The 18,585-nt window shown below is 45.8% G+C and overlaps 1 protein-coding gene across 5 annotated transcripts in view; it reads right to left on the reverse strand.

Annotated features, from left to right (window-relative positions):
• LOC135388691 (cardioacceleratory peptide receptor-like) overlaps positions 1–18,585 on the reverse strand; it is a 404,160-nt gene that overhangs the window by 19,388 nt on the left and 366,187 nt on the right. For all 5 annotated transcript variants that reach the window (XR_010421500.1, XM_064618404.1, XM_064618407.1 and 2 more), the window contains 3 exons: positions 4,748–4,851; positions 4,391–4,484; positions 1,794–2,081 (listed from right to left, as the gene is read on the reverse strand). Coding sequence is in view for 4 of the 5 variants with exons in the window: in XM_064618404.1 (XP_064474474.1) it covers positions 1,794–2,081; positions 4,391–4,484; positions 4,748–4,851 (486 nt within the window). In the remaining variant the exon portion in view is untranslated. The remainder of the gene's footprint in view (positions 1–1,793; positions 2,082–4,390; positions 4,485–4,747; positions 4,852–18,585) is intronic.

Here is an 18,585-nt window from a genome sequence, read left to right on the forward strand (position 1 = left end):
TTGAGCTCAGGACAAGTATTGGGAATTAATGTGCCAAATGCCTTTGACGCCTTTAAAACAACATCTTATGCCCTTGTCAAGCGGCTTGTATGCCGCTTTTTGGCACAATTCCTCCGTGTGCTAGGGTTGATTTTACAGCTGTGGATACAGAAAGAGCTTATTTTCGAAAATGATTTCTACATGAATTCTTTTTCAGCTTCATTCATTAATAATAATCTAAATCATAATCATTAATCATTAATAATCATTAATAATTATAATAATCTAAATTAAATCTAATAAGCAATTCATGCTTATTTTTTGGTCTTTCTATAATTCGGTCTTCGACTTTTCGACATTAACTCATTAAAAAACTGTGTTTCTCAATTTCAACAAATCGGGACAGCGAGTGATAACACCACTCGGTCGATTGTGATGTGTTTCATTAGCCGTGCGCAACTATGCGCTTGTATTTTTGGGCTCATTTTTTCTTTCTCCCGCACAACCAGGGGACATTTTATCCTACACCCGGTGTCAACACACGCCTGTATACATAGAAAACACAGCGAAACAAAATGCGCCAAAATGTGCCTGTGCACCAAAATGTCCCTACACCGAAACGCGGCTTACGCCGAGATGTCCTAGATCCTCTAGCAAGCCGTGGTCTCTCCGGCAGCCGACAGAGGTCAATATGACAATTACGTTAGTGTCAGACCCACACGTACCGTGGAGTCCAATGACCAAGGAAACCTATCCGAAGTTAACAGTGCCACAGTATGTAAGCGTGGCACAGTGCGACATGGCAGCCTCGCAGTGGAATCCAGGGCGCACTGTGAATGACTTGACCTCTGTTCGTTGACCTCAACTCTTTTGTTGAGCGCAGCGTGGTTAAGTATTTCTTCCAGGTTCGAAGAAAAAAGTGAACATGTGCTTGGTAAGTTCCCGTTACAGACAATGTATGGGTGTCCACAGGGTTCTTGTCGAGCGCTAGGCGGACCATTGGCAATGAATAAGAGTAAAAAATATGGGTGGTGAAGAAGTGGGGCACTAAAAAAGTATCGGTAACGGTACGGAGGTCGCGTTACCATAAATTTGTAACGGAAATACTTTCCCGATACCGATTTAAAAAAGTATCGCGATCTCCACCCCGATACCGAAAAAAGTATCGATTACTCTAACGGCGTTACGTACAAAACTGATTTATTCTTATCCGACATTTCAAGTTATCCTAATCCATGTTCTCGAAGATGCCGAAAGAGGTTGCTTGTCAGGAGCTACGCAACTGATCTTCAAAGAACCTCCTCCCCTTCCATGTGTTTTAGTAGATCGGAAGGACTCTACGAAAACGATACGTTAAAGGAAGCCATGAAATCGAAGACCAGCAACGTGACATCAGCCACACTCTTAAAACTGAACTTCACCGCATAGCACGCTCCTAGCCAACCATCATCTCAAATGATATCGTTATCTGCCTTGATTTGCTGAAAACGGGAGGCGTACGCCTTTTTTGTGGCAATTATGAACAGCATAAGTATCACAAAAAAGGCGTACGCCTCCCGTTTTTAACAAATCAGGGCAGATAACGATATCGTTCGAGATGATGGCTGGTTAGGAGCGTGCTATGCGGTGAAGTGCACTTCAAAATGCTAGGGCGACTGGCTTATCGTGTTTTCGAAACGGTTACCGCGGACATCTTCCACTCTTCTAGTACTCCCTGCTGCGAACTGGAAATCGCATTTCCGTGCAACGTGGCGCGCCCTGACGGCCGTGCTATGCGCAAGGGAGTGGGTGGGTGGATAGTACGTACGACGTACCTTGTGACGAGACGGACTTGTTTGAGAGCTTAGGGTAGGATAGGATCTTGCTCTTGGTCCAGATGGTATAGACGATGATGCTGTAGCAGGCAGTGATGATAAGCGTGGGAATGAAGAAGAGCGAAATGGCTACAAGCGTCATGTATAACTTCCACTCCCAGGGGGTGAGGTTGATCCAACACTGGAGACGACCCTTCACCACAACCTCGTGGTTGAGGAAGATGGCAGGCACTGACATCACCGTTGAGGTGATCCAAGCCGTAGCCACCAGCCACCGCGCACGTTTCCCTGCGAGCAACCATGGACATTGCAACGACGTTTAGTGGGGAGATACGCTCTATACGCTGTGCTCTGAAAACGGAACTTCACTACATAAGTTGTTGAAGATTGGAAATGTACGGCTTTTTGGGACCCATATTACATTGAAGTTAACGTGTCACAAAAAGGCGAACGTCCCGTTCCGTCCTCACGTCAAGTATAACAACGGTACCAATTGGTGTAGTGATTGGCCTTGACAGTGGTATGCAGTCGCCTACACCAGAGCTCGAACTGTAGTCATGTGAAATTTGGCGAAAAAGTAAAGTAATGTGTGAAAAAGTAAATGATGTTGTTGCAAGGAAACTGGTCATTCTTTTTCGGAGTTTGTCGTGACACGGTCATTGCTGTGACTCCAAATTTCGGATAAGTCTGTTGTAAGCGTATAACAAATAAACAATAGAAACTAACAAAAAATAATAAGCTTCGAAAGAGCACCTTCCAATGTGCCCCCAAAATAAACAACGGAGACCCGGAACACTATTTACAACCATACGTTAATTGAAGGAGCCACGCGTCAATATTTGCTTAGCAGGAGAGCCTTCGTGTTTGTGAGTGTTTGTGTCTACGTACGCGAAGGTACAGCAAGCGTTACTTCCCAATGAAAACAGATGCCATCATCAGCGGAGCCCAACTTCAATTAAGCGTACTGACGTAACTGAAGTAACTTGTTGCAGTATTCGAAAGTGAGTTTGCAGGTTAAGCCATCTCGTTATTTGTATTCAGTTTTATTTGGGGGGACATAAAGACTGACTTTCAAAGCGATAGCTTTACAGGGATAACCACCATGTTGTTGGCTCATCCGTGGCTTTATAGACCCAACCACCACATGACGGCCCCACAAATCTACCGCATTTAAAGGTAGCGTCCGCGAGTAATCTGGAATTCTGAAGTTAATGTCATATCCACTTGAGGACGTCTTCCAAGAAGAAAACGGCAAAAAAGTTTCTCAAAATTCGTTCGTGCTTTATCATAAAACATCAAAAACATCGGTTGAAACGGCCCTTCCCTGCTTCGCCTCTTCCGGTGACGTAATTGGCATTGCCGGCGAGATCTCCAATCGCTCAGCTGACGGCGTCGCCAGGCCGGTTGCGGTCCGATACCACCGAAAGCATGAAGGCAGATGTTTCTACCGACTGTTCGGCAGCAGACTGCGAGTCGGAAGGCCGCATTTTGTGACGGACAGCCTGCCTTCATGACCGACTCCATGACGTCAGTCCGCACATTGTTGCCTGAATTCAGCCGGGAGCGCGCAGTCGGCTGCGAAGTCCGATTAAATAATTTTCTAATGTTTCCGACTGATACAAAACGAAATATTCCGGTTACATGAGTCTCATGCACCCACTGTTCCAATCGCACCTTCAGCTCAACTGCGTTTTTTTGTCCGGACACCATCTTTAAACTCATGCGATCTACACCTCCGATTCCGGCGAGGGATAGCTGCACCGTCGGAAAATTGTTTTCTTTGTTTTGCTTCACTCCCGCGTTCTAAGGAAGTGATGTAATCGGCGCCAGAGTGCGAGCATGCTAGCGAACGACAAATCCGTTATTTTCATACGCAGGGATCTGGAAAACCGCAGCAAGTGTGTCGAATTTCTTGATTGCAGTCAATTCCTAGACCGTTACTGTAGGGAATGACATCATTTTGGGCCAGATATCGCAGCCGCGCGTGCCGAGAGAAGGATTTTGTTGATCCATAGACTCCCGTAGACTCCAATGTATTGAAAATTTGACAAACTTTTATTCGCCAAAAATTAGTGGATCTCTCCAGGCCTTCAAAAATGTGTCATTCCCTAGATAAACTCGAGAGGAACTAGCATTAGCATGCGCTATCGACCCTGTACCGCGGTGCTGTTTTAACTTTCAGCTGCTGTCTGTCTTGAATAAAGAAATTTCTGCGACGAAAAGGAACACGCCTGTACCTGTTCCGTGTAGAAATTTAGCCAGGTTTACGAGAGCCCTGCGAACAAAAAGTCCCGTAGACTTTCTTAAGAAGTGAGTCCGCCAATGGCCAAAGAGGCAGCCAAGTTTTATAATCGAAGAGGAGCTAGGAATAAGATAGGCGAGGTAAAAGGAAGGAAATAAATTCATCCTTGAAAACGTTCTGGAAGGGACCGAGCCTATAAGTACTGTGTATATGTCATTTCTGCTTTGAGACTCTGCAGCTTTATCGGCTCGATTGCCTTATCATGCACACTGGCAGTGGTTATTTTTCGAATATTTGTAAACCTTTTGTGTTCTCAGCCGTAACGACAGAGAAAGAGAAATCCTGGCACACTTACAGCTTCCTGAGAAGTTCATGGGATGCGTAATGGCGTCGTATCTATCTATACTCAACGCCACCAGGACATATGTTGAGGAATAAGTAACTAGAATCTGAAATGAGAAAACGGCACGGAATAAGGTCGGTATACCTGCACGTTTGGAGAAGCGACAGTAGGAAGAAGTATGTTCCAGATTAGGAGCAGCCGATATTTCAACTATCTGGCGTACAGATCCCAGGTTAGCAGCAGCCCCTATTTCAACCTCAAGGCTGTCCTTCTACTGCGGGAGACGTACGGTCTTATGCTTGAAATGCCGCTGATACATAAGATGCGATTTTTTTTCATTCTTCTTAACGGGAGAAGGGGGCGACTTACTTGAGCAAACCTGACAAATTTACAGCCGACGTTTCCACCGTACCAGTCGACAGTGGTCTTCCAAATAATGTCCGTCAGGACGCTGATGAGACCGACGGCCAAATCTGTGGAGACAAAAGAAGGGAGCGAGATTGTGATCATGATGTTGCTTATTACTCATGTAGATACTACAAGGTAGTCATAACTACATTAAGACACTCACTGTCGGATAAGCCTAGGGCAACCAGTAAGCATGCACGACCCCGCGACCGTTCCTCAGAGAAAGATAACGGGTAGACCGCCCAAGAACGGTAGAACGGGCAAGGGCGCACCGCGAAGTAAGTACTCTGGCGGGGGGGATATGTTTATTAAAAAAAGAAAAGAAAGGAAAGGTAAGCCAGATGGATGTCGGCTTGTTATTAGAAAAAAGTGAAATGGCGAAGACAAAAAAGGTAAAGAAAAGAAGAACACAAAAAGAAGGAAAGAAAAAGAAAAGAAAAATTAAGAACACAACACTAAAGCTGAAGAATCACACACTCTGGCGGGATCCTATGATGTATGCAGAACTGGTATAGAAATAAGAGGAAGGAAGAGCAGAAAGAAAAGAAGAAAAAACAGAGAGAACGTAAACAGTGAACATGTGCACAACTGAAGGCATTACGCCTTTGAAAACTGAGTGCAAAAGGAGCAAAATGCATTGAATCCTCGGTGTTTGACCCGAAATGCGCGCAATATAATGAATATGGTCAATGAAATGGAGCAGCGGAAATTGAACCCGCTCCCAACGGATATGCGTTCCGAAGATCCTACAGTTACACCTCACTGGCAGCTGCTGGTACCTTTTCGACTGCTTCGTTTCATTGATCTGATTGCTTTTTGCGAAATTCAGGCTATGTGTTGTGTCATCCTCTGTGTTTCTTCGCCTCACCTTCTACTGTGATCATGAGTATGGTGGGCGGCTACATATTTTACAAATTGCAAGATGCATTTTTGGGGTTGGTGCCTCTTCGCTTTTTTGACCCGGGCGCGCCGAGCCCCAAACCTTGGTGTCAGTCTCTTAGCGGGACTTCCCGGGGGAGGCGGCGCCCCCCCCCTAGTTCATGTTCGGGGGGGGGGGGCAAGGGCCCCCGCGCCCCCCCCCCGCAGTCGGCGCCTATGACGTATAGCATATGTTTGTAAGTCAAACGTCGCCATGCCAGTACTGGACAGCTGTTTCGGCCTTCTTAGGCCTTATCAGCAGTACGCAGGCAGGCAACGTTTGTGCGGATGGCGTCAGAAGGTCACGTGGCACGTGATGCCTCCCGTCAGGGTGTCCTAAGACACCTCTGAAAGCCCAGTGCAAAGCCAGTCAAGTGTATAAGGGGGAGAAAATTAGCAGGGGCTCTTTGGCTGCATGTATAGCATATGTTTGTAAGTCAAACGTCACCATGCCAGTACTGGACAGCTGTTTCGGCCTTCTTAGGCCTTATCAGCAGTACGCAGGCAGGCAACGTTTGAGCGGATGGCGTCAGAAGGTCACGTGGCACGTGATGCCTCCCGTCAGGGTGTCCTAAGACACCTCTGAAAGCCCAGTGCAAAGCCAGCCAAGTGTATAAGGGGGAGAAAATTAGCAGGGGCTCTTTGGCTGCATGTATAGCATATGTTTGTAAGTCAAACGTCACCATGCCAGTACTGGACAGCTGTTTCGGCCTTCTTGGGTCTCATCAGCAGTACGCACGCAGGCAACGTTTGAGCGGATGGCGTGAGAAGGACACGTGGCACGTGATGCCTCCCGTCAGGGTGTCCTAAGACACCTCTGAAAGCCCAGTGCAAAGCCAGTCAAGTGTATAAGGGAAAAAAAAATTAGCAGGACCTCTTTGGCTGCACGTATAGCATATGTTTGTAAGTCAAACGTCGCCATGCCAGTACTGAACAGCTGTTTCGGCCTTAGGCCTCATCAGCAGTACGCAGGCAGGCAACGTTTGAGCTGATGGCGTCAGAAGGTCACGTGGCACGTGATGCCTCCCGTCAGGGTGTCCTAAGACACCTCCGAAAGCCCAGAGCAAAGCCAGTGAAGTGTATATATATAGAGGGCGTCCCAGCTAAGTGTATACAGATTTTAAAAAATATATATATAACACTTTTTCCAAGATGAAATCAATTGCAATATAGCATATGCTGAAGGGAACTCCCTAGGAGGGCATTAGCAAAGTCCAAAGGCAATGTCTTAACTAACTTTCATTAATTAGCTTGTTAATTATAAAAGCTACAAAGTTGTCCCAATGAGAACATCTGTTCCTTTCGGTCACCTGATATTGTAGCCGTTTTCAGAACAAAAATCCGTTCCATAGATCACCCGCAAAAAATTAGTGAAGGAACGCCATTTTTTTCTTTATTTTGTTCATTGCGCATCTTCGCAGACGCGTATTTCCTTTACCCCCAACGTGAGAGAGGGAAGGAGCACAGTGCCGTCTCATGCGTCGAAGATGAGCTTTAACTTGCGGAAACAAACCAAAAGCAAATGTATCGGGTGACTGTATTGGAACTGACCTTATCTTGGGTTGCATGTTCTGTTTCCTTTTAATCTTTTTCCAGGACGCGAGAGGCGATAGTGTGCTCTTTCTCCCTCTCACATTGGGGATGAAGGAAAGACGCGTCTTCTAAGAAGCGCAATGAACAAAATAAAGAAAAAAATGGCGTTCCTTCACGAATTTTTTGTGGGCGATCTATCGAATGGATTTTTGTTCTGGAAACGGCTACGATATCAGGTGGCCGAAAGGAACAGATGTTCTCGTTGGGACAACTTTGTAGCTTTTATAATTAACAAGTTAATTAATGAAAGTTAATTAAGACATTGCCTTTTGAATTTGCTAATGCCCTCCTAGGGAGTGCCCTTCAGCATATGCTATATTGAAATTGATTTCATCTTGAAAAAAGTGTTATATATATTTTTTAAAAATCTGTATACACTTAGCTGGGACACCCTGTGTATATATATATATAAAGGAAAGAAAATAATTAGGCAATAAAGGATAAAGTAACAAAAGGGTGAAATAAGAAAAATAATATTTAAAAAAGATGGCAGTAATGTGTGTGAGGGTGCGAGGCGAGGATGGGGCACTGACGAATGAGATATCAAGATTTAGGTTCACAGGCTGTGCATGAAACCTCGTCGGCGATGGGGCGGGACGGGGTGCGTTAAGGCCTGTTCCGACATATAAAAGCGCGCTAAGAGAGCGCTACAAAAGAGCGCGCGAAAACAGCGCTCAAGGCCAGTTTCCACATACAGCGCTTCGCTATATAGCGCTAGAAAATAGCGCTAGAAACCGCTGTTTTTCTGCTTGCCGTACAGTCGAGCACGTAGCGATCCTGCTCTGGTCACGGGAAATCTCGTTGCGACGTTATACACCGGTACTACCGTGGTTGTTTACTGTCTGCGTCGGCTCTCCAGAACAACCATTGGCGGGTGACACTTTTGAAGTTTTGATGCTGTGATTGCCATGCATTGGGCGCGTTATGTGGCTGCTCTTGGACTCCAAAAGGAGTGACATTGTCTAACCCCTCCAGGAGCTTCTGCGTGACTCTCCGAATCCTTCCCTGCATGGCAAGGATACACGCTTCCGCTCACAACTATTTCCGTTTCGGGGTTTTAACAGACACTGCAGGCACGCGATTTTTAAAAGCGGAGATTTGAATAAATTGATTATGTTAAAAGCTGAGCCTTTGCGTTCTGCAATGTCGCTCACACCAGCGCTAACGCAGGTGGCCAGCGGTGGTTCAGACCTGTAGCGCATCACAAAAAAAAAAAAAAAAACTTGGACGACGACAAGGGCGCTACCAACACAACTGCGCACTCGAGCACAATGCGCTATCCTGCTTGGGTTACGGGAAATCTCGTGGCGACGTGATGCAGCGGTACCACCATGATGATGGTTTGTGCTGGGCTCGGCAGATGGAACTCGTGGCCATTTTCACGTCGACGTGGTGGTCGTCTTCCCGCCTTGCTGCTTCGAGTCATCGGAAGGGAAACAAACCCCAGCTTCCGCGACGTCACGGCTGAAAGAAGCTCCCGATTGGTTTACACAGGCTCAGTGTTCAAAAGAGCGCTAGAAAAGCTGTACAGGGCGCTGGTTAGCGTGCTGGCCATGTCACGTCAAGACTGGGAGGTGCCCAAGTTCGAATCCCGGTGCCGGCTGTGCTGTTTGGGGTTTTCCTGGGTTTTCCTCAGACGCTTTGAGACATATGTCGGCACAGTTCCCTTAGAAGCCGGCCCAGAATGCACATTTCCCCAGGGCGTTAGCCGTGACGTTGCCTACCTCTGTGAGGCCGACAACGGCGAGCTCTCTCAGCAGTACCACCACCACCCAGAACAGCTGACGGGGGCTCTACTTAGAGAAGCGCTGTTTTATAGCGGTTCGCAGCATTGCGAGGAGGAAAATATAGTGCTGTTCTCTAGCGCTATGTAGCAAATCGCTATATGTGGGAACTGACCCTTAGTGATATACTACGGAGCACGGGTACACGAGGAGCGGACAGGGGGATTATGTAACCATTGCGTCCGTGACACATGTAATAAAAAGTATTCATAGTCCACGCACGTGCTTTGGTTACTTGGGAATCCTAACGATGACAGAGTTTACGGGTTCTGTGCATTATTCGCGCCGGTATTTTCACGTCTGTGGTACGCGTTATGTATCGGCAAATATGATAGCCTCGTTCTTATTGTTGTTTCCTTTGTCTTCTAGGGAAAGAATAAAAAAATAAAAATAAATAAATGAGAACACAGGAAAGAGTAAAAAGGCAATATAGAGTGCGAGCCGTCGTGCGCATGAAAAATTAATGTTCATTGCTGTTCTTTACATGTTCTTTAAGTGCAATTTGCGCCACTTGGCTTGTGTGCATTCCTGCCTTCTTGAACAGGTGACACACGATGTGATTAAAGGGGAACTCCGCTCAGTTTTTACGCGAACACTATATATTTCGTAGGAAAGATGTGATGTTCAGGTATAAGCAGACTTCAAACAAGGTGTTTCCTGGAACGGAGCCTCCAGATGTTTTTTTAAATGTATTGTACCATTCAGGCGCTCGCTGCTTCTCCGAATGTAGGTCTCTTGTGGGAAGACCTGTGCCTGCGACGTGACGAACATGAGAGCCATTCTGCGTTCACGTGCGCCCTATAGAGGGAAGCCCACTCTCTACTTCGTTGGCGTCGCGCTGTTGCGACGTCACCAATGTAGCAAAATAATAATAATAATAAGAAAAATAACATGGTATCGTCTTCTAGCGTCTCTCAGTTGAATTTATGACATTTTCAATGTAAATAACATATGACATGCATGAAATCCATCAGTGAAGACTTCTTTAATATTCACAAGCTTTCATGTAGTCTAGTCTACATTTCTTCAGGAGGCACTTGAAGATATGTAGACTACAACATGAAAGCTTGTAAATGTTAAAGAAGGCTTCACTGTTGGATTTCCTGCATATCATTACTGTTCTGGACACTGGCTGTTTCCTCCAGTTCCCTCTGCTATAAATGGCACAGTAAAACAGCGTAAAAGTTGGGCCCGGTTGGTTACGCATACTACAATCGATAAAAACCCCAGTGCGAGGCACGTAGAAGAACGAACACTGATTGCGAGGATAAACTTGGTTTGCCAGTTGCAGTGCTTTGTCTGTGTTCTACCTCGCACCGGGGTTTTTATCGATTTTAGTAGCGTAGTAAAAGCATTTTTCTCATGTGCTGATGAAATATGTTGCGCAGAGTCGCACTTTAATTAAATCTGCTACCTGAAATGGCCACCTGGCGGATCGTTAAGGAATGAGACAGCTCCTTTCATGGAAGAATAGAGAGAACATGTCCTTGCAGCGTGAGTCTGTAGCATAGCACACACACACACACACACACACAAAAGAAAAGGAAAAAGAAAGGGTTTTGGGAGGGGTTTTATGGGAACTTTACTCGTTTTCCTTTCCACAAGTGCACTACCAATAGGACGAGTTCGGGAGGTTTTAGATCCCGGAATCCCTATGCACCCTCTCTGACGTGAATCAGACCAACCATCAGACGAACGCTACGGAAATACGTATACACTGTCAAAACAGAACTTCACCACATAGCACGGCCATAGCCAACCATCATTCCGAATGATATCATTCTGTGTATTTGATGAAAATGGGAGGAGGCGCCTATTTGGGACACATTATGCATGTCTCAGATAGGCGCCTCCCCCTGTTTTGGACAAATGATGAAACAGAACGATATCATTCGGAATGATGGTTGGCTAGGAGCAAGCTATGTGGTGAAGTTCTGTTTTAACAATGTACGTATAGTTACAGGAGTGGTATGTATGATTCTTAGGAAAGCCGCTTAAAAAGTGTTCGTAAGGGCAATGCAAATGGGGTAACGGACGTGTAGAGGATCGGCGTCGCGAAAGCGGAAACTCATTCAGCAGTGACGTCACTGGATGCGTCAACGCCAGTGAGGTATCACAAGGGAGGTTACGTGCTTGCCGCCTACCAATGGGAATGGCCGTAGCTGCTGCTGCTCCGACGTCAGAGCTTGACGCACACGTGCGTTCTGTGGTTTATATCTGGCCAGTACGAGACATTGCAAAATAAATTTAAAAATAATAAAATGAACACATAAAACTATTTTTCTCAGTGTGTGCACGATGTAAGGAACCACATCTGTCAAAGTGTCACAACCACTCTAAGCAGGCAAAATTGATCAAGAAAGCCGTGAACAGCGGTGTCGCTCATGGCGAAAGTCGTTTCGCAACATGTATCTATTATTCTTTCTTTCTTTCTTTCTTTCTTTCTTTATTTACCCTCAGGTCTCAGAGGAATTACAGAGGGGAGTGGGGGCAGTGAACATGTCTTCAAGGAGCTTTCGGAAACGTGTAGCATCCTGGACGACGACCAGCGAGGCAGGAAGGCTGTTCCATTCGAGTGCTGTCTTAGGAAGGAATGAGTTGTAAAAATGGTTTGTGCGGCTGAACGGTACGAGAACTTTTTCAGAATGATCCAAGTAATTGGACATATGATGAGGAGGGGATAGCAGTGAGTACCTAGGAAGGACGTTATTATAATAGAGCTTATGAAATAAAGAGAGACGAGAGAATTTACGACGTAGAGATAAAGGCGGGAGAGATCCGTTTAGTTTAAGTGAGGTGACGCTGGTGAAACGAGATTAATCAGAAAAGATGAAACGAGCAGCCCGGTTTTGTAGAGCTTCTAGCTTGTAGTCGAGGTTAGCCTGGTGGGGGTCCCAAATAGACGACGCATATTCCAACTTAGGTCTGACCAACGTAACATAAAGTTGTCTCTTTAGTTCAGAAGGTGCCCTGGAATAGTTTCGTTTAATGAACCCTAGCGTTCTATTAGCACTTGTGAGTACGTTATTAATATGGACGTCCCATGTTAGGTTGCTAGTGAGGTGAACACCAAGGTACTTATAAGAACGTACAGAGTCTAGTTTATGGCCTCCAAGAAAATAGGTGTTAAATGGAAGGTTACTGCGATTAACAGGCATGTGTTTGCATTTGTCAATATTTAGACTCATAAGCCAAGTATTACACCAGCTAGAGAGAGCGTTGAGGTCATCTTGTAGGGCAACAACGTCGGACGGAGAAGTGGTTGAACGATAGATAACACAGTCGTCAGCAAACAATCTAATATGCGAGGTAATTGAGAGCGGTAAGTCGTTAATATATATCAGAAATAAAAGAGGACCAAGGACTGACCCTTGGGGTACTCCGGACAGAACAGGGACGGAGGGCGAATACGCATTGTTAACATACACGAATTGTGATCTATTATAAAGGAAGTCTTTGATCCAAGCTAGAACATTAGGGTCGATTTTTAGGTAGGACAATTTGTAAAGGAGGAGGTCGTGCGGGACAGTATCGAATGCTTTACGAAAGTCGATGAATATGGTGTCGATGTGGGACTTGGCATGTATAGACGTGAATAAGTCATGGGTGAAATACACAAGCTGTGTTTCACAAGAAAGACCACGGCGGAATCCGTGTTGTGCATCACTGAAGAAAGACGTAGATTCAAGAAAGTTAATGAGGTTGGAATAGATTATATGCTCAAGAAGTTTGGAAGGTACAGAGGTTAGTGAAATGGGCCTGTAGTTACCTGGATCATGCTTACTGCCTGACTTGTAAACAGGGATAATCTTTGCCACCCTCCAGTCGTCCGGGATGCTGCCTGTTAGTAAACTTTGCAAAAATATATTGTACAGCAAGAGACCTGTTGACTCCTTTGTGCTTTTTAGAATTTTAGAGCATATATTATCGGTTCCACAACTAGAAGACATTTTTAGTTTATCAATAAGGGAAAAAATTCCACTAGGAGCAAGAACAATAGGGTCCATTGGAAACATCACGTTATTATTCCTGAAATCATATGAAGTGCAAGCAGGATGAGATTTTGTGAACGATTTTGAGAAAGCTTCGCTAAGAGCAGAGGCGCAAAGGGCCGGCGGTATCGCGGAGCCCTCAACCTCGAGTTGTAATGTGGAATGATCTTTGGGTAAGATGGCGTTCCAAAATAGCTTTGGATTAGTGCGAAGAAGAGATGGTAGGGTCGAGTGGAAATATGTTGTTTTTGCGGAAGCCAAGGATAGTTTATAATCATTAGAGGCAGAGTGATAGTTAGCCCAATGCTCAGTAGCGTTAGTCCTTCGTGCTCTTTGAAACGAACGTTTTTTCCTATTTCTTAGACGTCTCAGGTCACGGCTAAACCAAGGAGAGCGACACGAGACAGGGAAGGTAATACGCGGAATGTAGAGCTCAGTGAGTCGATTGATCTCATTTTTAAAAAGAAGCCAATTCTCATTTACAGATCGCGATGAGAATCCTGCATAGAAGCCTTCTGAGAAGACAGTGAGGGCCGCGTTAATAGCATCAAAATTACCCTTTGCAAAACAGGTGATCGTCTTAGTGAACACATGCTTAGTGAGAGCAACGCGTATAGTTGACATGATGATGTTGTGGTCACTAATACCCGGTAGGACGCTAACAGAATGAACACTGTCAGGATGAGAGCAAAACATTAAACCTAAAACACTTGAGCGAGAAGCGCAAATTCGCGTGGGCTCAGATACAAGCTGTGCTAAGCAAAAAGTCGAGATGACAGTAATGAAGTCTTCACAAACAGTGCTGCGGGGGCAGGAATAGGGCAACGAATCCCAAACAATATTCGGAAAATTGAAATCGCCTAGTAGATATAACATACTTGAGGGGAATTTGCATGTTAATTCACAAAGGGCGTCGTGAAGCGAGCAGGCAAACGAGGCTGGCGATGACGGGGGGCGATAGCACACACCTATCAGGACAGTATGTTGTAAGCCGGGTACAGCGGCCCACACCATCTCCAAGTCAAGAACTGATGTGGTTATCAATATGGGTTTTAGAGAAGCTTTGACTGCTAAAAGAACTCCACCACCGATGCGCTGTTCCCTGTCACATCGGACCACATTGTACACAGAATAATTACTTCCAAAAATTTCTTCATTAGTTATATCAGGTGACAACCAAGTTTCTGTTAGGCCGATAACATCAGCATCACAATCGTCAACATGGGAAAACAAGGAGTCACGTTTTTCGCTAGACCGTATACCACGGATATTAGTAAACAACAAAGAGAGGTTCGTACACTGCGTATCAGGAGCGGTTCTGTGGGCGGGTAACATCAGAAGCGCAAGTAGTTCTGCCAGATGAGTCAGCAGCAGATAGTGAGGACAACCTAGTCACGTGCTCCTTGGGTGAGTTCGTCGCGGGATCCCAAGAATAAACCTCCCCATTTAGGTATAACTTGTCGTATACGAGACGAACTTTTGTACCGTTGTTCCTATCTGTGAGGCAGCTATTCCACAATTGTCTGCGTATATCTTGAACTTTCCTAGTGAAATCCTCACGTACAAATATGTTCGTGCCTTTTAGTTCCTTACAAACTTAATAATTGTTCATTATTATTATTATTATTATTATTATTATTATTATTATTATTATTATATGCACATGGATAGCGAAACGAGCGTCGTTCGCATTACGACTTCCGCTGTATTTAGTATCCGTGGTTGCCTGGCAACAACGACGCTCGTAAACGTCAATGCTTCTTGGCGGGCACATCGCCAGAGACGATTAAGGGTAACCCATACATACCCTTCGAGCCAAACCTGGGTTTATCTCCCGCACGGGACGGACGGAAGAGCTTTATATGGGTCGTTGGCCCCTTCCACGTTAAAATCATGCTTGGGGGTAAAAGTTAGGCAAGTGAAGTGTGAAAGAAATATATGGCTCTCTCGATGGTGCCACTAAAAGGCACGTACGTTGGAGATCACTTAAATTTATCTCGCGCATGAATCATGAGACGAATAGGTGCTGATGATTTAGAGCCAGTTATACTACGCGACACTGGGCTCACGTAGCGGGATTGATACATGCGATCAAGCCTGCCTCGGCTAATTTCTCCTTGTTTACTATGTATACCTACGGAAAACTAATGACTATGGACGTAGACAAGCAACTGTATACGGTTTCACTCTTTCACTGGGGTAGCCTATTGGCCGCCCATTTGGCTTCAGGCGGGTTTATTGCTCTCGATTTTTGCTGGATAGTAACGCCTACAGTAACGCCTAACGCTGGATAAAAACGTCTTAGTGGATCCGTCCGTAATGTCCAACTGGCCCGGCTCATTTACCGATCCCGAGTTTGCTATAGCTGGTTCGAACACGGCGGAAGCACCATAAGCAATATAAGTTCCTGGTTGTTGTGGCGTGTTTGGTTGCTGCGCTGCCGAACTATCATCATCTAAGGAAGCCTGGGGGCTTAATCATTTCACACGTTCAAGTTAACGGCACGAGACAGCTGAACGAGTCGTTCAGGCTAACGAAACGAGCAACTTTATCGATGCTTTGCGTGTTCTTAACCTGTGTTCCTCGTGAAGCTTCTTTGTGGTTATTTTGCACGTTGCGAGCGCTCACGTGCTGTGATATCACCGCCCTGAGCGAAGAGCAGGCTGGCAGCGAGGCTGCATCTTCTCCGACCAAGAGGACTGTTTCACTTGTTCCGATAGCACGCATTCTCGTGCTCTCATACATGCTCATTGCGTTCCAATGTTCGTTCCCAGGCTCGTTCATCATCTTCTTTTTCTTATTGTCTCAATATATGGCTCGCTAGTCGTGTGAAAATAATGAACAAACATGTACGTCACTGTAAGGATAATCGTCGAGCAATACGCAAAATATTGTAAATCATTTTCCCACCCTGACGATGGTGTCGGGTGAGAATGGTCTTAAGTATGATACGAGAATTAGTGTGTGCTGAGTTCTAGGGCACGTGGGAATCGAGACCAGAAAGGAAAGACGTAGTGGTATCAGAAGTATCAAAAGAAGAAAGAGGAGGACGCTGCCCCTTCTCCTCAACGTGTACACTCATTTCATTAACATTATGTAAATTTTTCCTTCAAGCATGGAAGTACAACGCGCAGCCTTACTGTCAGGCTTCATAAACAGTGCGAACAGCATTTCTTCCTGGACTGAACAACTTTACAAGATCTATCTGGTTCAGTTGAAAGGCATCCTGACGCTTAAAATAAACTAAATTCGCAGTGCAACGTTTTTCTAGTGAGCTTGAACAAAACGTTAGTGAACTGTTTTAATCCCATGTTAGCACCGCGAAGCAAGTGAATGTTATGGAACTATTCAAGACAATCAACCTCAGAAAATCCACAGAATCCTTTGCTCTTCACGTTCATTACTACATCAACACTGTGTCCGCAATGTTGTTCATCACAACACCCGTAGCTATCAAGACTGTGTGAAGTACACTGTCGCAAGTCCTCACAAACGGTGCGGAGAGCGTTTCTTGGCGGACGGAAGAACTTTACAAAATCTGTCTCGTCCATTTAAAAGGCATCCTGACGCCATCACGTCCATGGGGCACAGTTAGCCGCTTGTGTGATCGCCCAAGCGAAGAATCACTCCGCCATCTTTTCTTTGGCAGCTTCAACGTCAGCGAGTCGTTAGGAATAACGAAACGAACAAACTTATCGACGCCCTGCTGTGGCACAATCTCTGCTCCTCGTTTAGCTTCTTCGATGAGGCTATCGTGCTCATATCGGGCCGTTACGTGTTGTGATGTCACCGCCCTGAACGAACTACAGCTGCCAACGAGGCTGCAGTCTTGTCGACGAATGAGGTTGTTTAATTTTGTTTGGATAGCTCGCATGGTTTGTCTATGGTTTGTCTATGGCTTGTCGTTGTCACTTCTTCGTCTTTTTGCTCGTCTTCATCTGCATCTTGTCGAGAATATCTCACAGCCCTCATGTAACCACTGGTGTAAATACGATGAAAGGGGGAGCATGTCATTTTGTACGCAGTTGTGGAGCAATACCATGTGCGTTTCTGCAGAAATTCAGTTTCTGCAAATCTCCAAATGAAGATGTTTTACATTCTAACGAGTGGGTAAGGCAAACGATCTCTTCCGATCGTAACTGGACCGAGAGATTACGCCCCTGTCACTTTAACGAAAAGAGCGCGTCATACACCAGGTGCTCGAGCTCCTGAGTGCCTCGCGCCTCGTTAGATCATGAGCCATGTAGGCGATGAAGCCTGTGAGCACGTGGACACATTCGTTAGGCAGACGACACCGTCGGTCGTTACGCGAGCAAGAGATTACGCCTTTGTCCCGTTAACGAAAAACGCGCGTCACGCGTCACGTGTTCGTGTTAACGAGAGCTCCGCCCCTCGTTGGCTCGCGAACGATGGAAGTGATTAAGCCCCTGGTGATAGAAAAGCAAGAGTGTGGCTCGTGACATAGGGACTCACCGACATGACTAGTGTTATCGCACATTACAGATAGTTGTAGGAAGGGAGTTGCCTCAGGACAGAAGCCGTCGATATTTCGAACAGAGACTGTTCTTCTTCTGGGCACCGTCCTCATCATTGGCATGGTATTTAAAGGCTTACGTGTGACGTGTTTAAAGGTTCATGCGAATTGTGGGTCAACAGCCCGGAGGGAAGAAAGGGTCCGTACGTGCTTCTACGCCGAAGTGAATGGCTGCTTTGTTAGAGTGTGGGGGATTATGTGAACATAATGATCTAGGCTACAGACCGGTTCACATAATCCCCCCCCCCCCACTCTAACAAAGCAGCCATTCACTCCGGCCGTAGAAGCCCGTACGGACCCTTTCTTCCCTCCGGGCTGTTGACCCACAATTCGCATGAACCTTTAAACACGTCACACCTAACCCTTTAAATACCATGCCAATGATGGGGACGGTGCCCAGAAGAAGAACAGTCTCTGTTCAAAATATCGGCGGCTTCTGTCTTGAGGCAACTCGCTTCCTACATCTCTACCGGTTCGCTGGATTTCTACCCATCTACATTACAGATAGTTGGTTACGATATGACTTATGATCAGTCGGCTGCGCGAGGTGTGCTTCAGTGCGTCCCTCCAATAGGCAGTTTACATAATTAAACGTAGGCTATATTACATGCACATCAGAAGGTGCCAAAAACCTAGTAGGAACAAATGCCGTTGACCGCATGATTCTATAAGGCGTAGTTTTTTTAATTAAAATTCAATTACACGTTTTCTGGGACACCCTGTGTGCCGACATTCTGGAAAAAATTTCGATTTCAACTTTGATAAAATTTGTAAAATTTTGATTGTTGTTTAAGCCGAAATCGCTTGAGGTCCAGGTAGAACCCCTCAAGCGCTTGTTAACGACACCACGATCGGCGTTCTAGCTTCACGCGTTCGCGAGATAGCCTGTCCGCAATGTACGCGTACCCCTATATTTCCGTCTCCCTCGCACGCGCCCGCCACAGCTAGAGACTGCGTCAGCCGCCGCAATGACCTTGG

Source organism: Ornithodoros turicata, chromosome 3 (assembly GCF_037126465.1).
Source record: "Ornithodoros turicata isolate Travis chromosome 3, ASM3712646v1, whole genome shotgun sequence".
NCBI lineage: Eukaryota > Metazoa > Arthropoda > Arachnida > Ixodida > Argasidae > Ornithodoros > Ornithodoros turicata.